General features: G+C 38.0%; 1 protein-coding gene and 1 pseudogene across 1 annotated transcript in view; both read right to left on the bottom strand.

Annotated features, from left to right (window-relative positions):
* The window catches only part of LOC141579751 (large ribosomal subunit protein uL23 pseudogene), a 36,706-nt pseudogene extending 21,332 nt beyond the window's left edge, over positions 1-15,374 (bottom strand).
* Positions 15,375-19,894: 4,520 nt separating this feature from the next.
* The window catches only part of COG6 (component of oligomeric golgi complex 6), a 62,155-nt gene continuing 55,197 nt past the window's right edge, over positions 19,895-26,852 (bottom strand). Inside the window, exon 19 of the mRNA XM_074378095.1 lies at positions 19,895-21,427. Within this exon, the coding sequence (XP_074234196.1) occupies positions 21,280-21,427 (148 nt within the window). The 3' untranslated portion in view covers positions 19,895-21,279. The remainder of the gene's footprint in view (positions 21,428-26,852) is intronic.

Below are 26,852 nucleotides of genomic sequence, written 5' to 3'. Positions count from 1 at the left end.
AAAAATATCTTCCAGAAGTATTTCTGAAAAGATTGTTTAGAATATTTCCAGCTCTCACTTTAGCTGGCATCTGGATGCTTTATTTTGTTTTGATATATTAAAATGCAATCCTACATTAAAAAGAACAAGTTCTTAAGGTTTTTTGACCCTTGCGAGCACTATCTAAGGATTGTTAGAGGTGAATGGGAACCGGGGGTCTCCAGCACAACCTTCTCCTCTTAGCGATGAGGAAACCCAGTCCTCGGATGTACAGGGGGGTCACAAAGCTAGTGTGAGTCAAAGCCAGGACCGGAACCCACATAGCCTCACTCTTCGTCTAGAACTTTTTCCGCTGTACCAAGGATGAAATGGGTAGAGATAATCGGGCTGTGTGTTTTTTCTCTCCAATCTAAATTACACCAATGTGACTATAATGAAAAGAAGACCAGCTTGGGGGAGAGGGTGTAGCTCAGTGGTGGAGCACATGCTTAGCATGCACGAGGTCCTGGGTTCAATCCCCAGGACCTCCATCAAAAAATAGATAAATAAATAAACATAATTACCTCCCGGCCACAAAAAAAGAAAAGAAGACCAGCTAATACCCCATGAATGCTTATTTGGTGCCCTGCATTATTCTACCCTTTTTATGTGTTGTAGTCTGAATCCCCAGACCATTATCCCCATCTCCCCAGTGAAGACAATGAAGCACAAAAAAGCTACATTATTTTCACAGGGTCACCTGCCTTAGGTAACGGATGACAGAGATAGGATGGGACTCCAGGCCTTGGCTCCATAGACCATGCACCTACCCATCACACCTGATGGCCTCTCAGTAAAAGCAGACCTTCCTCTGGGGCTGGGAAAGTAGTGGAAATGCCTATCCCCCTGTCTAAATTGATATTTCATTGATATTTCAGTGTCATAATTGTGGCTTTGCATTTTCATAACCCCTATTTTACGTAATCATTACTAATGAACTTGCAATCACTCTCTCAGAATTTCCTGAATATAATCATACTAATTTCTCAATAATGTGCAATTATGAACTTTGCAAATTTTGCATCTTTTTAAACTATCTAGATATAAAAATATTTAAAAGTTTGCCCCAAACAGCTGATAAAAAATAATGATAAAGATCTACAAAAGAAGTATAAAAATCTATAGAAAAGAAATTTCTTAACGTTCAGAGCCACAGATCAAACAGAAGAGCTTCTGAGAAGAATATAAGTAGCACCAACACTAAATACAGTTTTCAGATTTTTTTCAAAACCATTATTTAATGTGTGTTACATTCTGTTCTAAACACCAGAAACAACCGGCAACAATTTACAAAAAGTAACTTTCTGTTAGAAGAAAGGAGCCTTCAAAACGTACATTTATAAAGTTTTAAAATTATATGAAGTTTAGGAAAGAATAGAGAATACAGGAGACTGAAAATTGAGACTAAGCTTTCCTTTGGCAGCTATGAACTTGGGGCTCACTGGTGTGCGCTCTATAAATAGCACGCTCAGATTTGCCCGTTAATACGGTTAGGGAAGCAGCTGGCTGGGCCCTTTCCTGCAATTGGACAATCTCGCTCTGGGAGCTCAGGGACCGCTTTGGGGTTTGTCCGCGCAGCTCTCACCGCACACGTGTGGGTGTTCACCTAGCCTTTTTACACTCATCGACCCAAGCTTCTTACAACCTTTATGTTCCCTTTTGTGATGAGCTCTTGGGTTCATTTCAGACAATAGTTAGAGATCATGGAGCAAACCAAAAAGTCAATGGATTCGTAAGTTCCATTTCCACGTTAGACTGGAGTACAGGGGTAAGTCTTACATGGGCTGCCACGGCATTTCTTATTCTAAGGAACGCATTTACTTTTAAATAATAAGCAGAGGATTATTAGGTGGATGCTTTTACAAAATGACCTGCCTTAAAAGAACCCTGACTGAAGTCAGCCTGGTGCAGAATTTCTGCATCCCAATGACTGCTCTAGACAGCGGGTAAGAGACGGTGGCCCAGCTCTTCGCGGACTAGGCACTGCCCATCTCAAATCAGACAATCTTCAGGTCAGAGTTTTTGTTTTGTTTTGTTTTTTTCTGGTTCTAATCAAAGCGTAGGTGGAAATGGATAATCAGCTTCTAATTACTGAAAAATCATGGTGTCCCTGGCCTCTTTGGTTGTTAGTGGAAAAACGTATAAATGGCATAAAAATCTTTCTCTTTTTCTGTCAGAAACCTCCTAAGCAAGCTCCAGGGCGCAAGGCTCTCACAGTCAGGGGTTCCAGATCACACGAAGCTCTGTCCCTTCAGACAGCCAGGGAAGTCCATTTGGAAAGTGCTCTGTGCCGCTGCAACCCGGGCCCAAAGATTCGTCCCAAGAAACAAGTATATATAAATATCCCAAATGAGCTGCACCCTGGGAAGACCAGTCTCCTTCCTCTGGTTGCCTTGGAGACAGATTTGCTATTTTTCCCTTCCTGTAGTGAGGATGGAGGAAGAGTGGAGAGGTAAGAAGAGCAGAGAGGGGCAGAATTGGCTTTGATCCTCGCTCGCTCTGCCACTGGGGGAAGCCGCCTCACGAACACGGATGCTTTGGAAAACCCTTCAGTTCCTCAACAGGGGCAAGGGGGCCCAAGATAATTGGAAGAGGGACATTTTTCTGTTTTCTAAAGGGACGGTAATGGGGGGTCAAGTACGGAACCATCCGTAAGAGGTCAAGAACTGAGATCTCAGGCCATCAAGGGGAGTGGGAGAAGGGTCCCCGAGCCAGGAAATAGGTGATAAATGGTGTGACTCCACAGTGCCGGGGAGCAACTTTAGAAAAGTCTGTTTCAGGTGTTTATTGAGAACTCCTCTGACATTCAGTGACCAAGTCAGTTCAACTATTCAGGGGCTGGTGTCCCTGCAACAAACCCAACGTGAGGCCCAACTCCTGCCCTCAAACAGCAGAGAGCTGAGGAAGTAAAGACCACAAGCTCCCTGAGGGCAAGAACCATGTCTATAAGGAAGGAAAGGGCTGGTGACGTTGTGTTTACTCCCCCAAGAGAACAGCCCAAATCAGGGCACAAATGGGGACTGTCCTGCAGAGACCAAAACCCGGGCCAACACGCTTCCTCAACTCCGTGCTCCAGCGCCCAGTCACAGCTCGCTGTCATGACCGTGCAACAGGACCGACAGCAGGGCAGGGTCTCGCTGGGGAGACCCGGGGCAAGGCCAAGGCTCACCCCCGACTATACCTCCATCTGGATGCCGCCGGCACAAACACACCTGGCTGATCTTGCTCGACATCAAGGCGATGTACAGAGAAGCAAGGTGACCTGCAGGGCGAGTGCCTTTCAGCACCTGTGGGAAGTAAGCCAGAGAGACTACTGGATCTGTGACCTGCCGAGTGAGAGTCCGAGGGCAGGATGGGCCCTGAGTCACTGGGAATCGGGGTGGGTCTTGTCCCTCAGCCTTGTCTGGAGCGCCACAAGCGGTGGCAGGGCCATCCTCTCGCTCGCCCACGTGGGTGGTGGGGCCTGCAGCAGAGCCACAGCTCGGCCCGCACTGTCAGAGCCGCAGCTACAGATGACATGAGGTGCAGCCAATGCCTGAGCCCCAGAGAACACAGAGGGTTTTGTTTTGTTTTGTTTTGGTGACAGTGAACATTGAAAAGATGATTAACATTATCAAGTGAGGTCTTGTAGAAACAAGAGGCGAAGACAGCAAGGCAGTGGAAATTCTTGTAAAAAAGCCTCCCAGCAATGAAGTTGCAGGAACTACACGCTTCGATTGTCACCAAACTTTTCAGTAATTAAAACCTAACTGGGAGAAATTAACGCCCGTGATCTTAAGCCTTTTTCATTAGGAATAAGCATTTTAGAATTAATTCTTGAACCATCAAATTTGACAGCAAACTTTGTTCAGTATTCTGGCTAATGGCTATAGCCCCCTCTGGAGACACAAATGGATTTCTTTTTTGTTTTAATATAATCAAGTGGATTAAATAATATAGAAAGGAAAAATGAATAAACACACTGTGGAGCATTACACAGTAAGGCATGGTGAGGCAGTGGGGAAGGCACTGGATCCGGTGACAGAAGACTTGGACCTCAGTTCACAGATATTAGATACTGTACTCAAGTAGTTCCCCCACTTTGCAGATGAGATAACTGAGGTTTAGAGAGAGCAACTCATTTTTCGAAGGTCCCGCAGCCAACATCTGGAATTCATATCTAAAAAATGCTCTTAACTATTATGTCACATTGGACATAGACAGTTGGGAACCTGGAAAATTGCAAAAGATACTGCCTGGCTGCAGGGAAGCTGGCTCAACCATTTTGGAAAGCAATTTGGCACTCTCTTATAATCTTGAACGTTTGCATGCTCTACAATCCAGAAATTCCGCTCCAAGATAGAGAAATTCTCATGCACTTGCACTGGTATGCGTACACAGGAATGTTAGGGAACCACCGTTCACAATGCAAAACAAAACACAAACAAAATCTAGAAAAGCAAAAGCTCATTGGACAGGAGGATGAACAAATAACTCGTCTCACACTGGGACGTTAAACAACAGTGCATGTAAAAGAACTGCGACTTGATGGAGTTGCAAAGATGATTTTAAACATTACACTATGTGGAGAAGTGTGAGTTACGGAAGGGCCACCTATGGAATGACACCACTTCAGTAAAACTCAAAGTAAGCAAAGCTAACAAATAACAAATGAAGATATATAGGTGATAAAACTTAAAAAATCAAGTGAAAGGTAGCAACAAAATCTAAGCAAACAGCTCCCTTTAAGGGTAGGTGAGGCTGGAATAAGCAGCCACGCTGGATGCAGAAGTATTGGGAACGTTCTAGTTATTAAGTTGGGTGCTAAGTCCACGGTCACTGCTTTGTTACGCGTCTCGCTGCCATATTTTACTTTGAACAAAGTAGACATCACATAAGTAAAACCTTTTTAAAAGTTAACGCTAGGACTCACCAGCAAAGGTAGGCTGGGCACACAGGAGCCTCCGCCTTCCACCCCACCCCTGGGTACCTAAAGCCTAGATGACTGTAGGAAAAAAAACACCAGACCAAGATGTATGGCCCTGATAATCCAAGTCTGTTTTTCTGGCCCTGGAAGGGCCAGAAAGCTAGAAGGGTACTTGGCGCTCTGGGGCCTGGATAAACAAGCCCGCCAGCACAGCAAAGCAGATGAGAAAGATCTAGGCCACCCACAGCAATCAAGAGCTCCACTGGGTGGGCCAGAAACGGCCACTGTCCCTTCCCTGTGGCAGCACTAGGCCACCTTTGGAGAGCAGCAGGGGCAGTAGGGGTGTCCTGTTCCAGTGCTCAGAAGCCCAGCCACCCAGCTGCCCCCGGGGGCCAGTGGGACATCCACACCAGGCTCTCCCGCTGAGGCAATTTAAGTGAGTGGATAATTGCACATAATAGAGGTAAAATATAATTGCCTCATTAAAATGGGTTACTAAATCTCATTGTGCCTGGGTGTGAAGGAGGAAGACAGGCACACATGTGTTAAACTGCCAGAAAAAAATAAAATGGCATAAATGAATGTGAGTGGGAGTGATCTGGGAGTGCCTACCTGTGCCTTTGGGTTGGAGGAGCCCTTGGGGACGTGGAGTCCCCTGAAGGATGGGTTAACTGCAGCGCGGGGCTGCTCTGCACAGTGATGGCTCAGAACTGGGACTGACTAGTGGTACCCAGGTCTCATCTCCCACTGATGCGTCTCCATTTTGGAAGATAAAGCTCTAGTCTTGTATAGGAAAGGTCCCTGTCCTTCCACTGCCTTCAGGGTTCGTCCCGGCATGGCTACCAAGCAAGCTATACAACTGGCACTTTTCATGCCTTCGTGGCTGAATTCAGAGGGGAAGTTGGGAGCTGTCTGCCTGTGCAACAGGGATTGATTCTGAGGATCAGAGAGTGACCACAGGGGGAAACACTCCCAAGAAGCCAGCCTGTAAGGAAGCCCCTACAAGTGACACCTTCCCCTCCTCCCCTGAAGTGTGCACACGACCAGGCTCCGGCTAGACCAGGAGATGCTCTCCCCATTAACACACAGGGCAACAGCGCTTTTCCTGCCTCCCAGCTGGTGCACCAACCTCAGTGCTTCCATTTCCACCCTCCAAACCTAAATGCCCCGTTCAAGAGTTCCTTCCTAAAGGGAGAAGACCCCAGCTTCTCACCTCTTCTGGAACATTTTAAAGAAAAAAAAAAAAAAAAACAGGTATTCCTGAAAGTAACTCTGAGTTTATTATCCCAAGAGCCACAAGTGATCATGCCTCACTTTGTTCTTAAGTTTCTAACAGACACTCAGTCTGGCAATCAGCACAACATAGGTGCAAAGTTAAGTTTTGTCTCAGAACGCTCACACAAAAAATGTCGAGACTAATGAGTGATTTTCTTTTCAGTATTAGAAAGAAGATAAACATTAACAATATGGTGTCAGTAAGGGCCTCTAATAAGACCCCAAACCTGCTGCAGAATCCCACAGTCCATAAGCGTTCGGCATAGGCGTAGCTTAGGCAAAGGATGGGAGACGACAAACAGAGGAGGAAGGGGAGAGAGAAGGCTTGCACGCCCCAGCCCTACCCCGTGCCGAGAACGCTGACGGTGGCCCATCGCCCTCATCAGCCTGCGTGACTCACCTCTGCTGGTAAGCCCTTGACTTCTAATGCAGATTTGTTTCTATGCATGATTAAATACTCTCTTGATTCCTCAGATAAGTTCAGAAGTGCAAAAAAGGAGGAGGATAAGCTTTTTAATTACAAGCAATTCAGCCTGGCAAATAGGACTCTCAACCTGTCCAAGTCCTGGACTTCAGAACCTCGCCAAGATCCCCATCTGCTTCTTCTGTGGGGGCTTGAGGAGGGGGTGCTGATTCAAGTTCCCACAGAAAGAATTAGAAAATCTTGGACCAAGTGCTTAGCTCTAACAAATAAAGAGCCTCAGTTCTGGATAAAAGTCAAATTGTTAAGAAATTGCACTGCTCTGGTTTTTGTTTTTTTTTGGTTTGGGGAGGGTGTATTGTGAGACAGGGCAGGATGGGGAAGAGACAGAACCAGATTTCAGCTCATCTTGATAAAATTTAGGAGGTACAAAGGCTACTCTTGTTCCCTGTTTCCCCAGGTTTTTCTGGGTACAGGCCAGGGGTGCCTGGATGTCCTCAATCCCCTGTGTGGCTGTCCCTCTCGCACCCCGTGCGCAGTTTCCTTGAGTGCCAGAATACTCCAGAAGCCTCAGAATGGAGCCCTTGAAATGTTATGAAACAGGAATTGGCAGTCCTCTCCCTGCGAGCTGCCAAGCTGGAGAAGAGGCTCGGGGAGATGGAGGCACAGGAAAGGTGAACGCAATGTGTCAGCTGGTGTCATGAGTCAACTTGTAAGGTGCCTCCAACTGTGCACCCACCACTCCAGTGGCAGGCAGGTGGAGGGCAGATGGGCAGGAAGAGTGGGGACAGAGGCAGCACGGGGGAGAGTGTCTAGAAGCCGGTGGTGGCCGGGAGGCAGCTGCCAATTCTCAGCCAGGCTGGCACTTCCAGACCAGGAAGTCTGGAGTGCCACCCTCTGGTGAGTGAGCCAGGGGTTGGTTGCTAAACCCTGAAACAGAACTCTCCCTCCAGGCACTTGGCATTTGAGCCCTAATGGTTTTGGCACTTGGCCTAATTGCTCAGAACATGTGCTCAGTTAGAGAGTAACTCCTTCATCACACTCAGCAAGTGTCTGCACCCAGCACAGAAGCTGTGATATTTTCATTCCAATAATTTCTTTGCCGACCACCAAAATTCCATGAAAAATTCTCAGAAGCTACTGGATATAAACTAATGTGAAACTCAGTTTAAGTTTATGCTTCAGATTATGGATAGTTTTATAAACAGCAGAATGTCCACCAAGCAAGAAAACTGCCTCCTTATTTTGTTCAAGAAACTATCTAGAACGAATGTTGCCATGTTCAGTGATAAAAAGGGTTCACCTTTTACCACCTCAAACACCTGGGAGCTGGAAATCAAAGTGACTTACCTGCTTACACTTGTTAACGTGGTTATGAAACATAGCTCACTGTGAGATAAGGTCATTTTGGTTAATAAAATCAGATTACCTCCAGTATATAAGACACCAAGATGTCTTAGAGATTAAAGTCATAGGCTGGTATTCAAAAATCAGTAAGAGCCAACAGAATCCAAGTCACCCAACCCAGGGTTTGAGAGAGAAGGACAGAAGTGGAAAATACAAAAGTGAGGATTTACTTAATTTATTGTGGGATCAAAGTGACTGATGCTGCCACTAGTTTATACATCAGCTTAATTGGTAGTTCATTTTTATAACCGTGGAGTAGAACACAAAGAGTGGTACGTCAAAGGAGCACGGCAGAAAGAAATCTACCTCATCATCAATTATTCTTTCTAAAAGAATAAAATAAAATAAAAATAAAAATAAATTTTATTGCTTAATTCCCTTGCTAAAAATTTTAAGAGCAAAAATGCAAATAACATATTTCTAAGTAATTAATGGTTCAAAGAAAAAAAATTATAATGAATAAAATTTAAGTATCTAGAAATGGCGTCAAAACATATAAAGCACAAACTGACAAAACTAAGAATTATAAGCCAATCCATAATCATAGTTAAAATTTAAAAAAAAATCTCAGAAGCTGATACAACCTTAGGTCAAAAATCAGGACTATAGATGATCTGACAAGACTAACAATGTTTATCCTTTTAACACATGTAGAACACTGCACCCAATAACCATAGAACACATCATCTTCAAGGACACAGGGGATATCATTCACTTAAATAGATCACATGCTAGAACCTAAAGTAACTACAAACAAGTAGAAAAGGACTGATATACAATATATATTTTCTGGATACAGTGGAATTAAGCTCCAAATTAATAATAAAAAGATAACTAGGAAATCTAATGTATTTGGAAACATATTTCTAAATAATCCCTAAGCCAAAGAAGAAATCACAATGGAAATTAGAAAATACTTTGAAATGAAAGATACTAAAAATATGACATAAAAAGTTATGGATATAGGTAAGTTTGTGTTAGATGGAAATACAGATGAACATATTAAAATGAATATATTACAAAAGAAGAAAGTCTAAAAAAAGATGATATAAACTTTACTTCAAGAAGGAAGAAAAAGAAGAGCAAATAAAATACCAAGAATGTAGAAAGAAAGAAATGATACAGATAGAGGGAAAAAAATCAATGAAATAGAGAATAAACATAAAATGAAGATAATCATGTCAAAAACAGGTTCTTTGAAAAGACTAGCAAAGCCTAAAACTCTTAGCAAGATTAACAAACAAAAAAGAAAGAAAACACAAATTACTAATACTAGGTCCACAGACATTTAAAAAGATGACAATAAATTTAGATGAAATGGATGTATACCTTGAAAAATAGAATTGATCAAAACTGACACAAGAGGAAGTGGACCATATGAATAGTCCTATATCTATTTAAAAGTTGAATCTGTAATTTAAAACCTTCCCACAAAGACATCTCCAGGTAAGTTAGCTTCACTTAGAATTCTTCTAAACATCTGAGGAAGAAGTAACAACAACAAACTTACACAAAATATTCCAGACAAAAGAAGAAGGGAGAATATGTTCCACTTTGTTTTATGAGTTTAGTACAACCTTATTACCAAAACTTGACAAGGACATTTTAAAAAGGAAAATTACAGAGCAATTTCTCTCATGAAGATAGATGCAAAAATTCTAAATAGGATATTAATATATCAAATCAAGAGATAGATAAAAAGAGATTGTACATTATGACCACTGGGTTTATTACAGGAATGCAAGGTTGTATTGACATTTTAAATTCTCCACATTAAGTAAATAATGGGGGGGGTACCATATGGCTATCTAAATAGATATAGAAAACATTTTTGATAAAATTTAATATTCATTCATGATATAAAATAATTATAACAAAACAGAAGGAAACTTAGTTTGATAAAGCTTATCTATAAAATATCTACCTAGTGAAAACTTTCCCTCCTTCCCCACATTTTGGAAAAAAGACAAGAGTGATCACTCTTACCACTTCTTTTCAAAACTTTAACATTGTACTGGTTGAACATTATACAGGGTCACAGAGCTAGAAAGGATAAAAAGAAGAAATAAAACTGTCATTAATCACAGACTATGTGTGGAATCTATAAAGTTCACAAAAAATCTAGATTTAAAGTTTAGAATTGGTAAATTGAGCAAGGTCACTTGTCAATATACAAAAATAAATAAAACTAAATCCAGCGGTTTATACAAAAAGATAAAATAATATGATCAATTTAGAATTATCCCAGGAATGCAAGAGTGGTTTAGCATCAGAAGAACTATAAATGTTGTTTATCACATTAACAAATAAAAGAAAAAAAGCCATATGCACATCTCAATAGATTCTGAAAGTCATTTAATAAAATTCAACACTTTTTCATAATTAATAACTAGAACATTAATAATTACAAATATAAAGAATTTTCTCTCTGATTAATCAACTGAAAACCTACAGCAAACGTAATTCTTAATGGTGAGATATTATGAGCATTATCTTAAAACTGGAATTAAGAAAAGTGTCCATTATCATTGCTGTTACATTGTGCTGGAGGTCCTAGTCAGCATATTAAAGTAAGAAAAAGAAATAAAGGGTATGTAGATTGCAAAGAAAGAAACAAAACTGTCATCTAATCTCAAATAATATAAATATCTATACAGAAAACCTAAGGCAAAATCACTGAAAGTAAATGAGTTAGGTGCTTGGATCGAATATAACCAACATACAAAAATCAATTCCATTTCTATATATTGCAGCCAATAATTTAAAAATGTAACTTAAAATAGATACCATTTACACTATAAATAAGAACTGTAAATTTCTTAGGGAAAAAATACCAACATTTTCTTAGTTTGTACAGAGAAAATTTTAAAATTTTCTAAAGGACACTGAAACTACCCTGACTTAGGAAAACTCAACACATTCATGAGTTGGATTATTTGCTATCATAAAGATATTAATTCTATCCAAACTGATATATAGATTCAAAGTAATCTCAACCATACTCCCAGTTGCTCTTTAAGAAGTATAAGCTGATTTTAAAATCTAAGTGTAATAGCAAAAAGCCAAGAATGCCCAAAGCACTCTATGGTGAAGAAAATACAGTGGAGCATCCTACCTTATATCAAGACTTACTATAAAGCCATAATAATTGACATACTGGTTACTGGAGCAGGAAGAAACAAACCCATGAAAAGAATGCAAAAAAGATTCAGAAATGTACCCACTTACACGGAAATTTGATAAATGGCAGAGATGGCTCTAGCCTCAACCCACCATCATGACACACAGAAAGTAGGAAGCAATGCTAATTCAGCACCATCTCCCGAGACCTGCGGTTACCAAGAGCAACACATGGCTAATGATTTACCACTTGCAAAGAGTCTTTCGGTAAATCCTGAGTGAATTTTCACATTTTTTGGTTTCTGCACATTCCATTATGGCTTATTATTGTATGATTCATTACATTAACCTGTTACTATTCAGTAGATAAGTGATTTTCTTCTTTGAAAGATTCAGTAAGAAGGCAGGATACCTTGAGATGGTGTTTTTGTGTTTGTTGTTTATTTTCATTTTTAATGACAGCCTTCTCATTTTTGAATGCTTGTTTTGGTTACATGTTCGTTAAGAAAAGGATCTAATGCAGTTTTTAAGCAAGAAAGATTCCTGGTCTGCTATTAAATACATACAGCAAGTCTGTGGAATATTAATCAAATCTCTGGTTTCCTTTTTAAGACTTGGCAGCTAAGGCAAGTGCATTTTTCTACCTCAGTTCAATCCCCATTACCATTTTATATTCCACCGGAGGCCTGGCTAGCAGCAGCAGCCAGCTCCTCGGAATCCTGCAAGCTAGGCTCATACGCTTGATTACCCCTAGAAAGGCTCCTGCCATCTCAGCACAGGAGACCCAACTCTCGATGCTGGCCTGCATGAGAAAAATCACTCTTGTTTCTTGCCATTTTGCATTCAGTAGGCAAAAAACTAATGCTTGCTTCAGGGGAATTTCAGATCTTGACATTAATGGAACTAACAGAATACTCAAATTAATTTCCTGGTGGCAAAGCTATAAAGTTTGAAAACCCTAGGTTGGCTTGGACTTTCACTGTTTCACTGTGACACAGTGACAAAACACTGTCAAAACTGATACATTCCCTCAGAGCAAGAAAATATTTCATAAGGATATTTTTGACTCTATCAAAACTTTTCCCCAATTCAGCTCATTTTATAAGCTTAGCACCATTTACTTTTTACCTATTAAATTATCAGTGCTAGGAAGGTTTTTATTTTTAACATTCACTGGCATTAATGTTAGAGGCATTTGATAGATTAGCGTGCTGTTATTAATATGATTATTCATTTCTTAAGCCAATTTATAGTAATTTTATATTTAGATCTGTAAAAATACATGATTATATTGCCTCCAAAAGCACATTCTGAGAAGTAAATATGTATTTTCAAGACAGTTGTGCTTAAATACAACTAGAGCCCCAAAGTAACCGTATGTAGGCCTATTTATAATTGCTAATGGCATACTTAACTAATCAGAAAAAATAAACTGATCTACTGCAAGCATTCAATATGATTATGTGCCTGCACTGTACTTGTATTTTTATTTAAAAATCCATGTTGTATAAAAGATAAAAACTTGTTGCTCAATGCAAGGCCAGAATGATTTACACCGATGTTTCCTCCTGGGAGTTTTAGTTTTAGCTTTTACATTTTGATAAATTTTAATTCTGAGTTAACTTCTGTATATGGTATGAAATATAGGTCCAGCTTCAATCTTTTGCATGTGGTTTTCTAGTTGTTCCAGTGCCTTTTGCTAAAAAATCTATTCTTTCCTTATTGAATGGTCTCAGAAGCCTTGTAAAAAAGTCAGTTGACGATGGAGGTACGAGTATATTTATGAACTCTAAATTTTATTACATTGAACTATATGTAACTGAACTATCTTTATGCCTGTATCACACTGTTTTGATTACCATGGGATTGTAAAAAGTTTTGAAATTGTTAAGATTCAAGACTGCTTTGACTATTCACGGCCCCCTCTATGTCCACACGGATTTTAGGATCAGCCTACTTCTGCAAAACAAAAAAGGCAAATGACATTATGACAGAGGTTGCATTGCAGCTGTAGACCAATTTGGGGGAATATTGCTATTTTAACAATATTAAGTCTTCCAATCCATGAACATCAAATGTCTTTCCATTTATTTAGGGCATCTTTAATTTCTTTCAATAGTGTTCTGCGGTTTTCAGTGGAAAAATATTTCATTTCCTTGCTTAAATCTACCCCTAAGTATTTTATTCTTTGTGGTGCCACTATAAATGGAATTTTTAAAATTTTAATTTCAGATTGCTTATTGCTAATGTTTAGAAATATAACACTTTTGCATACTGATCTTGCATATTGCCATGTTGCTGTATTATTAGTTCTGACAATGAGATTTTTTTTCACTCTTCAGTATTATATATATCTGACCATAATCATCTGCAAATAGACATAGTTTTATTTCTTCCTTCCTAACCTGTGTGCCTTTAATTAATTTTTCCTTACCTAATTGCTCTGGCTAGAATTTCTGGTACAATGTGGAATGTAAGTAGCAAGAGTGTACATTCTTATCTTGTTCATGGTCTTAGCACGAGAAGTTTTTAGCTTTTTATCATTAAGCATACTGTTAGTGGTGTGTTTCATAAATGTCTTGTCACTTGAAGAAATTCTCTTCTATTCCTAGTTTGTTGAGTGTTTTTATTTTAGAATGAAAGGGTGTTGAATCTTCCTGCATCTGTTGAGGTGATCATGTATTTATTTTTCTTCATTTATTATATTAATACGGTATAGTACATGGATTGGCTTTCTATGTTAAACTGACCTTGCATTCCTGGAAGAAATCCACTGAATTGTAGCATATAATCCTTTAATATATTGCTAGATTCTTTCTGTTAGTATTTTACTGAGGATTTTGTGTCAATATTCACAAGGGATACTGGTCTGCAGTTTTACTTTTCCTGGCTTTATTATACCAATAACAAATACTGGCCTCTTAGAACGTTAGGACGTGTTCCCTCCTCCTCTTCTTCTTCTTTTTTTTTTTTGGAAGAACTTGATAAAGATTAGTGTTAATCCTTTAAATACTTGGTAGAATTCACTAGTGAAGACATCTGTTTCTGGGCTTTTTAAAAATTAGACGTTTTTGATTACTGACTCAGTGTCTTTGCTATAGGCCTATTCAGATTTTCTATTTCTTCTTGAGTCAGTTTAGATAGTCTGTGTTTTTCTAGGTATTTGTCCATTTCATCTACATTATCTGTAGTATTGTTAGCATCTTTATTTCTGTAAGGTCAGTAGTAATGTCCCCTCTTTTCATACCTGATTTCAGCAATACGAGTCTTTTTTTTCTTGCTCCAGCTAAAGGTCAGTCAATTTTAAATACCCTTTTCAAAAAACCAACCTTTCTATTCCTTATATTCCTACTTTATATTTTTACATACATATTTAAACATCTCTCTACATGTGATGCTCAATGGTCAGCACATCCAGTGACTGAAATATTCTTCTCAGCATGATAAGCAGGGAGCACTCCTATAAACATCTTCGTACATATATGTCTTTAAACACCTGTCTGCATGCATCACACAATGGTCAGCACATACATTCTCAGAAATAACACTGCTCTCAACATGCTGTGTAAGATACAATTTTTTTATAGTGAAAATTTTTATATTTAGAATTAGCCAGCTGGACTGAGTTTAGATGATTCCAAGTTTGTTGGCAACATCCAAAGCATCATAGTCAGGAGCCAGTTGTACATGTGCCTTCTTCTCTCCATCAGGCCTGATCAGGGTGTTGACTTTAGCCAAGTCAATGTCATAGAGCTTCTTCACAGCCTGTTTGACCTGGTGCTTGTTGGCCTTGACATCCACAACGAACACAAGTGTGTTGTCTTCTATCTTCTTCATAGCTGACTCGGTGGTCAGGCGGAACGCGATGATGGCATAGCGGTCAAGCTTGTCTCTCCGAGGGGCGCTCTTCCGAGGATATTTGGGCTGCTTCTGAGCCGCAGTGTTTTGGGCCATCGGAACATGGGTGACGTCTGGATCTTCTTTTTCATGTGGCTGTGGACGCCTTTCAGCACTGCTTTCTTGTCCTTCAAAGCCTTTGCTTTGGCTTTGGCTTTGGGAGGGGCGGTGGCTTCCTTCTTCGCTTTCGGCGCCATCTTCGTGAAAAGGTAAGACAATTTTTAAAACATCTTTTTCACATGTACTCAAACACTTCTCTACATGCATTACAGAATGGCTAGCACATTCATTTCCTGAAATAACATTTGTATTTCTGTTCTGCATTTTCTCCATGTCTGCTATAATCTTTACTGTTTCCTTCTTCTTGCTTTCAGTTTTGTGTGTTTTTTTTCTTCTAGATTTTTAAGGCTTAAAGTTAGGTTATTAATTTATTTCTTCTTTAATGTAGACTATAAATTTCCCTCTAAGCATTGTTTTTGCTGCAACCCATTAAGAACTGGTATGCTGTTTTACACCAAAATTTATATCTCAAGTTTTTCTCTAATCTCCTTTTTATTTCTTCTTAGACCCACTGGTTATTTAATTAAGAGTATATTGTTTAATTTCCACATATTTATTCATTTTCAAAATTTTCTTGTTACTGATTTCTAACTTCATGTCATTGTGGTTGGAGAATACATTTTAATCTTTTTAAATTTACTGAGACTTGTATTGTGGCCTAATATGGGCTCTGTCTTGGAGACCACATGCCCTTGAGAGGACTCTTGGACTCTTGTTGGATGGAATGTTCTGTAGTTGTCTGTTAGGCCTCCCGGTTTCTAGTGTTGCCCAAGTCTTTGATTTCCTTGCTATTCTTTATTTCTTTGCTAATATGTGTTACTGTCAACTATCCTTTCATTTCAGCCTCAACAACTTAAACATTCCTTAAGCATCCTTCCTAAAACATTCATTTGTGACAGGTGTGATAGTTGTTACCTGAAAATGTCTTACTCTCTCCTATATTTTCACAGGCAGTTTTGCTGGATATAGAATTCTACCGTAACAGTCGTTCTTCCATTGTTTAGAATATGTCATCCAGTGCTTTCTGGCCTCTACAGCTTGACGAGAAAACAGGTTAAGTTATTCTTATTGAGGAATACTTAACAAACAACGAGTTCTCTCTCTTGTTGCTTTCAAGATTCGCTTAGTCTTTGGCTTTTGATTGTGATATGTCTCCGTGTGTATCTCTGAGTTTATCCAACATAGAGCTTAATGAATTTCTTGAGTGTGTATATTAAGTTTTCCATCAAATTTGTAAAGTTTCTTTAAATATTCTTTTGGCCTCTTTCTCCCTCTCTATTCCTTCTGAGACTTGTGTGATTGTTGATAATACCCCAAAGGTCTCTGAGGTTCTGTTTATTTTCTTTCATTCTTTTTCTTTCTGTTCTTCAAACTGGATAGTCTCAATTGACCTGTCTTCAAATTTGCTGATTCCTTTTCCTGCCTGCTTGAACCTGCTGCTGAACTCCTACAGAACTTTAAGTTTCAGTTATTATACTTTACAACTCCAGAAAACTTTTTACAATTTTTATAAAATAACTTAGTAATTTTTATGATTATAACTTTATAAAAAATTTTGAAATTTCTGCTTTAGTGATATTCTCTATTTGGTGAGATAATGTTCTTATAATTTCAGTCCTTGAACATATTTAGAAGAGCTGTTTTAAAATCTGTCTAGGAAGTCCAACACCTGGGCTTCCTCAGGGACAGCTTCTACTGACTGCTTTTTTTTTTCTTCTATGTATTGTCCATACTTTGAGGAACTTGCCAATTTTTTCTTAAAAAGTGGACATTTTTAGTATTATGTGCCCATTCTGATGTGCTGGGAAATCAGATTTTCTCACCTTATCCCACGGTTTGTGTGATTTTTATTGTGAGTGTTTCAGTAACTTCTCTAAACTAATTCTGTAAAATCTATACTTTGTTGTGTGTGACCAGTTAAAGTGGTCCATTAGCTTAGTTGTCAGCTAATGATTGGACAGAGATTTCCTTAAATGCCTGGAACCAAAATCTCCCCTTTGCTGAGATTTTCTGTGTGTGTTAGGGCATGCCTTCAACCTCCAGCGAGGCAGCTTCTAGCTTTCCTTCAGCCTTTACTTCCTGCTTGCACAAAGACTCAAGGTCAGCCAGACGTGAGAACTTAGGGTCTTCTGGTCTTTCCTGAGCATGCACAGTCCCAGGCATGTGCCTAGCCTTCTAGATTGCCAAGAACATGTCAGAGTTTTTCAAAACCCTTATAAGAACCTCATTTCTAACCTTTCTTCCCAAGCTTTTACCTTAGTCTATCATTGGTCCCAACTTCAGGCAGCAGGGAAATGTCCTCCCCCTGACTGGCCCCTCCCCCTGGGTAGGGGCTTTGGTACTGGGCAAGTTCCAAGTTAGGCAAAATAAAAATAAGGTTTTCAAATGGGTCTTCCAGGAAGACATGAAACAGGTCAAATAAGGAAAATCTTCACAAAATCGGCCCATTCTGCTTTCTTCAGTACCAGCTATGTGGGGTGTTATTTACAAGCCTATTGCTGCATTTGGGAGCAAAGTATAGGACTAGCTTAAGTTAAAATACCACAAAGCATGCTGTTCTCACCAAGATTCAGCCTGTTTTTTTTTTTTTTTTAATATGCATAATCAGACCGCAGTGAGCTTTTAGTTTCAAGAGTTCTGAAATAGTTGATTTTGACAGTTTTTGGAGGCATTTTATTCTTTTAGGGAAAGGCAGAATTTCGGAATTCTTTAACCCAACATTGTTGTTGATGTCCCCATCCTATAACACAATTTTGCATCTTAGTCAAATAGCTAATTAATGTAACCCAGTCATTATGATCATCAAAGAATGAAAAATGTATGGTTGTTTTAAAACTTTTTTTCTGTGTCTCAGCCTCTTCAACCTCAAGTACATACATGTGGCTGTCATAAAGAATGATGTTAGTTCACTTTTTCCTCTAAAAGCACAAGCACCCTATCAAACTACATTGTATTTACTTAAAATACATGTGATTATCTCTGTGCAGAACAAGGAATTCAATGACAAAGCACATCTTAGTGAGCTTTTAAAACCCTGGTGCTTATCACAGAGCCTGCCCCCAGATGGTGCTTAATAAATGTGTTTAATAAACAAGCGTAATGTAAAACATTAGCTAACATATATTTAGTTCTAACTTTACCTCAGATCTGTGTTAAACAAAATTGTTAATTTTTAAAAATTGTGAGCTATGTAGACAAGAGTTCATGTAACATGTACATAAATTTTAGAGAATAAGCAAGTGAATCCTCAAATACCAACAATCTAGAGTAAAAATAGATCACTAGTAAGTTCTAAAACTCCTGTGAGATAATCCTGAATTCTATGCTAATCATTTCCTGTATTTCCTTACAGCTTTACCACATGTGTACCCATGAATAATGTGTGATTTTGTTTTACCCTTTATTGGACTCATACTATATTATTCTGTGATTTTCTTTTCCTTTTTTTTTTTAAACATGTATTTGGAAATCATTTCATTTTTCACCACCATAGAGTATTCCACTATATAGATATATCTAAAGACATTTAAGCTAAGAGCAATCAGAAAAGGTTAGGCTATGCTGAGAAAGACTCCTAAGGGGAGGAAAAAAAATTGAGGACCAAGTCCTAGAGTATGCCAACTTTTAAAAGTTACAAAGAGGCAAAACAAAAACAAAAACAAAAAAACAGGGAGGGAGATTGAGAGGGGTTTGGCCAGTGAAGTGGAAGGAAAACTAGTAAAACATTGTGTCAGAGAAGCCTAGGAAATACAGTATTTCAAACAGAAGTGTGTGGATTGCTATTGAGAGTTTAATAAAATAAGGGATGAGAAGAATTCATTGGGTTTGACAACACACAGTGCTATGAAGATCTCATCAGGGATAGTCGTGGTGATGCTGAACCCACATGGGGCTTATTTAAAGACATAACGGCAGCAGAAATAGAAGACGGCATGTGTAAACGACCATAAAAAACAGCAGAGAAATAAAGGTGTTAAGATCTGGGAGGTGGAAAGTTTTTAAGAAGAATATAGACACTAGAGCATTTGTGCATGCTGTCGAGAGTAATCCTACAGAGGTCACAAGCTGCTGGAGCAACATAAAGGTTTAACTCAGAGAGACAAGTCTCTGACGGTGAGAGACGGGAGCCAGAGTACAGAGAATGGGAACAGTGTCTCCAATACAATGGAGGACAGACGGAGAAGGTGAGTGCAATAATAGGAAGGTAGAAAAATGAGGGAGATTAATTGAACAGCTTCTGTTTTCTCAGTGAATTGTGAAGGTCATTAACTAAGGGTGGGGGGTGGAAAAATCATCTTGAAAAGTGAGGAGGTAAGTTTACGAGAGAGAGAAGAATTCCAAGGCAATACTGAGTGTCATCTGAAGACTGTGATCATGAATTGAAAAAGTCAATCAGTCCATTTGCATGATTTTTCTCAGGTAACATTCACCTGTTCAAGCACAAGCACAGAGAAAGAAATGGAAAAGTTCAACCAGAGAAGATTCTGGACAGGCAAGTATCTTTTTTCTCCGAAGGAAAGGCTGATGTGCTTTATTTACAGTTACACTTATGCCACCTCAAAACACAAAGTAGTTCAGATGCAAACGATGACACACATAGCAAACATAGTGTTATCCTAATGAACTAACACTTACAATCTTTTAATTTAGTTCTCAAGATCACACCAATACCACATTCTGCTCATCAATCTTCCACTGGTTATCTCAATTTGGCCCTATATTATACTTTCTTTTCTATTAGCATATTTTCTAAAAACACATTGATGAGAGGTATAAAAATACTACAACAATCACTGTTCTCAAGACAGTTTAATATTTTATTAGAAAAAACTAGGTAAAAAGCTAAATATACTTTTTCCCTAGAAAGCAAAGGAATTCACTAAAGATAAGCAATCTTCATAACAGATATAAATTATATAAAATTTAAGCTATTTACTTATATCATACTTTATTTTCTATCTTTTATATATCACACATATTCACTGAAGGAAAAAGACTTAAAATACAGATTAATACCAAAAGAGATGATATATCATCAGGTGCTCCAAAAAATCATATTAATATAAACAATTATAAATTTCAGATAGATGAATAGGCCAAGTTCTGTAAAAACTAATTTGTTACGTATTCTGTATTTGCTATATAAATATTAATTTTGTCTTACTATTTTCCAAAATATTTCAACCTAATCATTTTCCTTATGCCTCATTTTTCTCACTTATAATTTAGGGACTTACCTCTTTTTATAGATTTACCAGAGAATATTTCGCTAACAGCAACCGTCCTTAAAATCTCACCAACAAACGACAAGTCACATCAAACACATTTAGATTTTTTTTACAAAAACAATGACTTTGAAGCTTACGCTTGGTAAAGTTCTAAAGTCAGAGCCAAACAATTCTTTGCAAGGGGCCACCACAGGGCTAGACGTACCATCAATGAGCTATTGCTACTCTGGCATTTTCCCTCCAGTGTTCGAGCAGACCATTATTTCTTGGTCGGAACACCATTTTGCAAATGGTGCATTTGGAGTCCACGTTGTATAACTAAATACCTTCCTTTAAACACTAGACTTCCATGCAGCACAGGATGCCTACAAGTCTGACCCCCATCTGAAGTGCTGAACCTGACTGTGAATTCAGTTCATGCCATACAGACTAGAATCCACCTTTACACTACGTCTCTCTTTTCCTATTTTTACTGAATGTGTATTTCTGCTCCTCATTTTAAGTATACCTACTTACAATAACTAACAAAAAAGCAAATAAATCTTTAGGTATAGAGACATTTATTAGGTCATATCCTCAAACTAATTCTTAAGTTTAGATAATTTTTTAATGTACAGTTAATTTGGAGCTAATCTTGTAAAAAAATCTGATACTACTGTTTTTCCATATATTTATATTCCAGAATTGAGGGGAACCTGCAGAGCTGAAGAGACGGTTCGTAGAGAGCAGAGCATCTCCACGTGGAGCGCAGATACTGAGCAAGGCTGACTCAGGTCAACACCTGTTATGTAATTCATGTTATCGTGACCAAAGCAAAGCAATTATTGGGACCTACATTCTTATGTCACAAAGAAAATTTCAAACGTAAAGATTAACAGACTAAAAACCAAGAAAACCTTCAGTGTTTTAGGAACGCAGTATTTTGCTACCACAGTCAAAGAAAAGAATCACGAGAGAAGTGCCTGCACTTGCTGCGGTGATCGGTGCAGAATGCTCTCTGGATCCCTGTATCCGTTGGCCGGGTTCACTACGGCCGCGTACACGTCACCGTAGGCCCTGCAGACGAGCTCAGTAGACCGCTTTGTGATCTGCTCTCTGTTGATAAACAAACAACATGTGAACACACAATCTGAAGTGAGATGCTAAGAACTGTGAGAACGCTTCACACCTGAACCAACGCATTTCACTGTCATCATTATCACATGTATGTCATTAAAAATCACTGTGCACAAGTTAGTTATTTTGGCTTTGGAAAAAAAGGTTTTGCTTGTTTTTTTTTAAATCCTGTTTATTAAATCTTCCCTATTAGTTTGTAGGCTGTAGGAAGGCAAGGACTGTGTTTTGCTCACTGCTTTACCTTTAGGGCTAGAACAGTGCCTGATACGTAGTGGATTACTAGACAAGAAACAGAAACCGTGACCCACCATCAATGCATTGATTTCGCAAATGCGACTGATAACACAAAAACCTTAAAGAAAGAGGCTTACAATTAGCCACATTTATCAACATTTCAAATCTCAGAATAACTTACAATAAATATACTGTCCTTTCACCTACTGCTTCTTACACTAGAAACCACACCTAGATGTCTCATCTCTCACAAAAATGTGACACCTGCCTACAGCAAATCACAGCATTTTCCCAAATACGCATTTTTATGTAAGCACGCAAAATAATAGAAATAGTTTTAAATAAACTGAAGCAAATGTTTAGAAAAATAGCATTGGTTCATTAAATCTGTGTGAACTCTTGCTGTTTTCACTTTTACTTCTTGTCATCCTCAGCTATTTCTGTATCACCATAGCTGGTGATGAAAACACACTACTTTTTTCTGATTTTCACAATAACTAAATTAAAAGTATGTCTTTCAAGCTTTACTCCCAAATGTACTTTTCTTGTTATGCTTCCTGTTTTTGTCAATAGTGTAGCCTTGGCTCATTACCTCAGTTCAGACCTAATGAACTTTGCCTGGAGGAAAGAAGAAAAACTCCGATCCCCATCCAGTCTCTTCCACATTCAGTGTATCATAAGCACCGCTGTTCATCTTGAAGCACACGTTTTACCATGTCTCTTCTTACCTGGGGCCTTTCTTCAAGAAGCTTCAGTGGTTTCTTCTGGTTTCAAGGTCAAAATTCCTTACCCTATCACTCAAATCCTTTACAAACCCTTCTGTAGCACTACTCGCATTCTGCTCCCGCCAGTTCTCTCTGCCCTGCTCTTGCTGACCCCCAAGCCTTTGCTCACTCACATACTTTGATTTGCCTAGAATGTCTGTCACCCACCTTTAAATGACCTTAATTCTCAGTAAAAATGTACTCTCATCCATGAAGTCTTCGCTGATCCTCAGAGCTAGAAACAATCACTGTTTTCAGAACATCCATGACCAAAGTAATACATTTGTGAGAGTATCTGTGAAAATATGTGTATCTGTGGTCTAGAAAAGAACAAAACTAGTTGGAAGGAATGAAGAGGACATCCACTTATGACCTTGGACCATCATCAGCACCCTGTTCTGATGGGATCTCAAACTCCTGGTGTGTTGGAGCAACCTGACATTTTCCAAAAATTGCTAAAGCTTCCAAAACGAGAGTGGGTAGAAGGAAGACACACCGAGTAAGTTCTCTGAGGGGAGCGGAGTAATGCTACTGGCTCAGCACTACCTTCTCTCGTTGAAGGGAGGATGGTAGAAACTGGTTTGGAAATCTACTTAGTTAGATGAGGCTCTGACATAATTTTTTGATCTATCATTGATTGGTGATCATTCATATAATTAATTGAGCTTAACAATAAATGCATCAAAATGATGCAAAAATTATTTTCCATAAATGAAACAGCTGAAAAATAATATTTTTAAAATTTGTTAAATTCAATATACATTTGATACCCATTTTGCAACAAGTTAAATGACCGATTTTAGATATGGCACTTTTAGTTCTTTAGTAAATGCAGTAGGATTTTTGGAGGTGTATAAGGCATTCATTACTCACACCTCAAACTCTAAAATCTATACTCAATCTGGACACAGTGTATACTTACACTACATAAGGAATACATAGAAACAAGGATAATCCTACTCGTAAGAAGTTTAAAATCAGAGTAAGGTATAACTAATATTAAATACATTAAAAAAATCCAGTTACCAACTGGTAAATGTAGAATGAATTATTGAAAATTCTGAAGTAATAAATTTTAAATTCTAATTTCAAGTACAAATGATGAAAAATTTTAAAGTTATTAAAGCTTAGCTGTAACTCAAGGCACATTTCTATTTATAAGCTAAACTAGCTTATAAAAATGTCTATAATTCACAATATAGCCAAAAAATCATTATAAATCTTCAATGGAGAAAACCAGAATATAGCAATATTGCTGAGACACAAATAATTAAATAAAATCAAGCCAATAAAACCAAGCAAGAGCTTCTCATTTATTTTAGATGTTGCTGTTTGATGCTATAGGGCTTCCCCATTCTGCTCCCCAGTTTAAGAAGCCACCAAGACAGGGGAGGGATTAAATTAAAAAACACAGCTGTGCTGAACAAAATGAGAGATATCAGAACTCACAGACAAAATGGTCTTTCATGTAGTGGGAAGGAAAAAGGGCAGGGGAAAGAACGGTTCCTCCTGGCCTGGCAGCTGCTAAAGCCAGCAGGATAGAAATGCAATGGAAAGGGAATCTGAGTCAAATTCAAGATGTAAAGAACAAAAACTGACTGATCGTGATTCCATATTCCTGGACAAATGTTGAGTTCAATTATCACTACCAAAGCCAGTGCAGGTCCACACCCTGATGCTCACTAACGTTTTTCTAATGAATTATACACGGTAGAGTTACAATGGTATCGTGAAGGACAATACTGTCAGAAAATCTTGACTCCAGTTAAGTTCTGCTACTTACTGCTGCCTTGAACACGTAATTTAACCTTTCCAGGACTAATTTCACGATGGTAAAACAAAATATTGAACTCGACAATCTTTATAAGACACTTTCAGCTTTTAAATTATATCACTTCATTGAGTTAAGAGCATTTTAATGAACTGTTTAAAAAAAATCTCCATGTGCCTATTTATACACATATGTACACACACACATAGATGTGTGAATATAGCAGTACACCACATATCAAAGATAATCATATAGCTAACGTGCGACCAAAAAAAGAAGAAATGGAGAAGATGAGCTTGTTACACAGTTTTACAGAAAGGCAACATATTTTAGTTACTTATGTATGGTAATACTATACATTAAGAAATTTAATTGTCCAATTATAAGTGTCATAATGCCATAAAAATCTAGTATTATAAATCTCAAAAATACTAATAAAGATTAAAGTATAGCTAAATGGAGATATCATTCTCATTTTAAAGTATGTTCAATGAAAATAAGTGTATTTGAAATAATTATTTAAAGTACTTGGCTGTGATAAGAAATGAACTGCTTACTTCCAGAATCAGTGAGCTTGTCATTAATCAGTACTTTAGGATTTTGGTTGCCATAACAACATGATACAACTTTCATCATTATCATAAACCCAGCACTTCTAAAAATAACGTATTTCAACAGTCAGGTTCTGTGATCACTAAAATTGAGCTTATTACAGCACCACAGTTAAGAGTGCAATCAAACACACCATAGGATAAAAGGTTTAAGCCTGAAAAACTAAGGAAAAAAGATAATACACTTATGAATAGCAGATTGGTTTTAAAATGTACATTTCAATTCTTCTTTATCACAATATAAACACCAAAGATGTCATAATGGGATGAAAGATGTGATTCACAGTAGAATTAAAGCACATGTTAGATGAGACCAAGTCACACATCTCACAGGAGTCTCATCTACCACATATATCTAACATTTTTGAGCTTCTTCTAAACGTAATAAGACAATCCTAATATAGAAAGAGTTAATAAAAATACAGCACAGGCTAATGTTAAAGACAACAGGTTACAGAATCAGAAATATTGGATTCTAACCTTGGCTCTGCTTCTTGCTAAATTATCTGACCTTGTTTCAATTATTTACCCTTTCCAAAAAATGTCCTCTTCTGTAAAATGGAGATTCTAATTTATAGATTTATTGAGAGGATTAAGTGAAGCAATTCATTCAAGGATCACTCCAGCTGAAATGCTAAGATTAGATTGTAGAGGGTAGTACTGGGGTGGTGGAGAGGGCAAAGGCGAAAACAACAGTTTCAAGGCTAATGTGAAAACCCAGGCACAGACGATACTACGCTGGACCAGAGTGGTAACTGCAGAGATGGTCAAAAGTGACCAGAGTCTCCTCTCATATATTTTTTTCTACATACGTATTTAATAAAATGGTCCCATCGCAATTTTGAGTGGAGTTATGCTGAATTTACAGATTACTACATTACATACCTAGCTAAAGAAGAATACCACGTGACCATGTTGGAACATTGGAAATCTACAGCAAATGTCACACTCAATGATAAAACATCAGAAACACTGTCATTAAAGTTAACAATAAGATATGCATGCTATCACATCTACTATTCACTTTGGAGGGCCTAGCCAACAGAATGAGTTGAGTCATAAATGATAAAAAGAATTAATGAAATTCATTAATTTTAGATATCTGTACCAAAAACCAAAAAAAATCAAGGTAAACCACTGACATATAGGACTAAGAGTTTAGTTACCTGGCTAGATTCAAAATTAACATATAAAATTTAGTACTTTCCCTATATACCAGCAACATCTAAGTAGAACATGTAATGGAAAATAAATTATCACAATAGCTACAAGAATTGTTTCCTAGAAATGAGCCCAATAATATACATGGAAAATTGTATTAAGAAACTATAAATCTTTATTGAAAATTCTAAAAGCAGCTCTAAATAAACAAGCATACCATGTTCACAGATGGGGACATTCACTAGTGGCTTTCTTATTTTTTTTTTCATTCGTACATAGCCTGGTAAATGTTTCATACGCATTTAAAAAGAACGCTGTTTTCTGTAGTTGTGTGTGGTACTTTCTTTCTGTTGGGTTGAGCTGATTGGTGGCAGTTCAGTTCTTTTACACCAAACTAGTTTCCTGCCGGCTTTTTCTATCAATTACTGAGAGACAAGGGTTGAAATATCAAAATAAATGTGAATTTACCTATTTCTCAATTCTATGAGCTTATATTTCATGTTTTTTGAAGCTCTGGTATTAGAGGCCCATATTTACTACTATATCTTCTTTGTGAATTGATTCTATTATTATTGTGAAATGTCCCTCTTTTATCTGGTATTATTATCTGTCCATTTGTCTACTTTTTCTGATGTTAATATCAGAATATAGCTACTTCCACTTTGCTATGATTTTTATTTGCATGGTGTATCTTTTACCATCTTTTAAAACTATCTGTGTCCTTATATTTAAAATGGATTTCTTATAGACAGCAGACAGTTGGACACGCTTTTTCACCCAATCCAACAAGCTCTGCCTTTTAACTGGAGTGTGTAGTCCTTTCACATGTAATATAGGTACTTGTAAGGCTGAATTTAACTCTA

Source organism: Camelus bactrianus, chromosome 14 (assembly GCF_048773025.1).
Source record: "Camelus bactrianus isolate YW-2024 breed Bactrian camel chromosome 14, ASM4877302v1, whole genome shotgun sequence".
Lineage (NCBI taxonomy): Eukaryota > Metazoa > Chordata > Mammalia > Artiodactyla > Camelidae > Camelus > Camelus bactrianus.
This window is presented reverse-complemented; position numbering and strand designations above follow the sequence as displayed.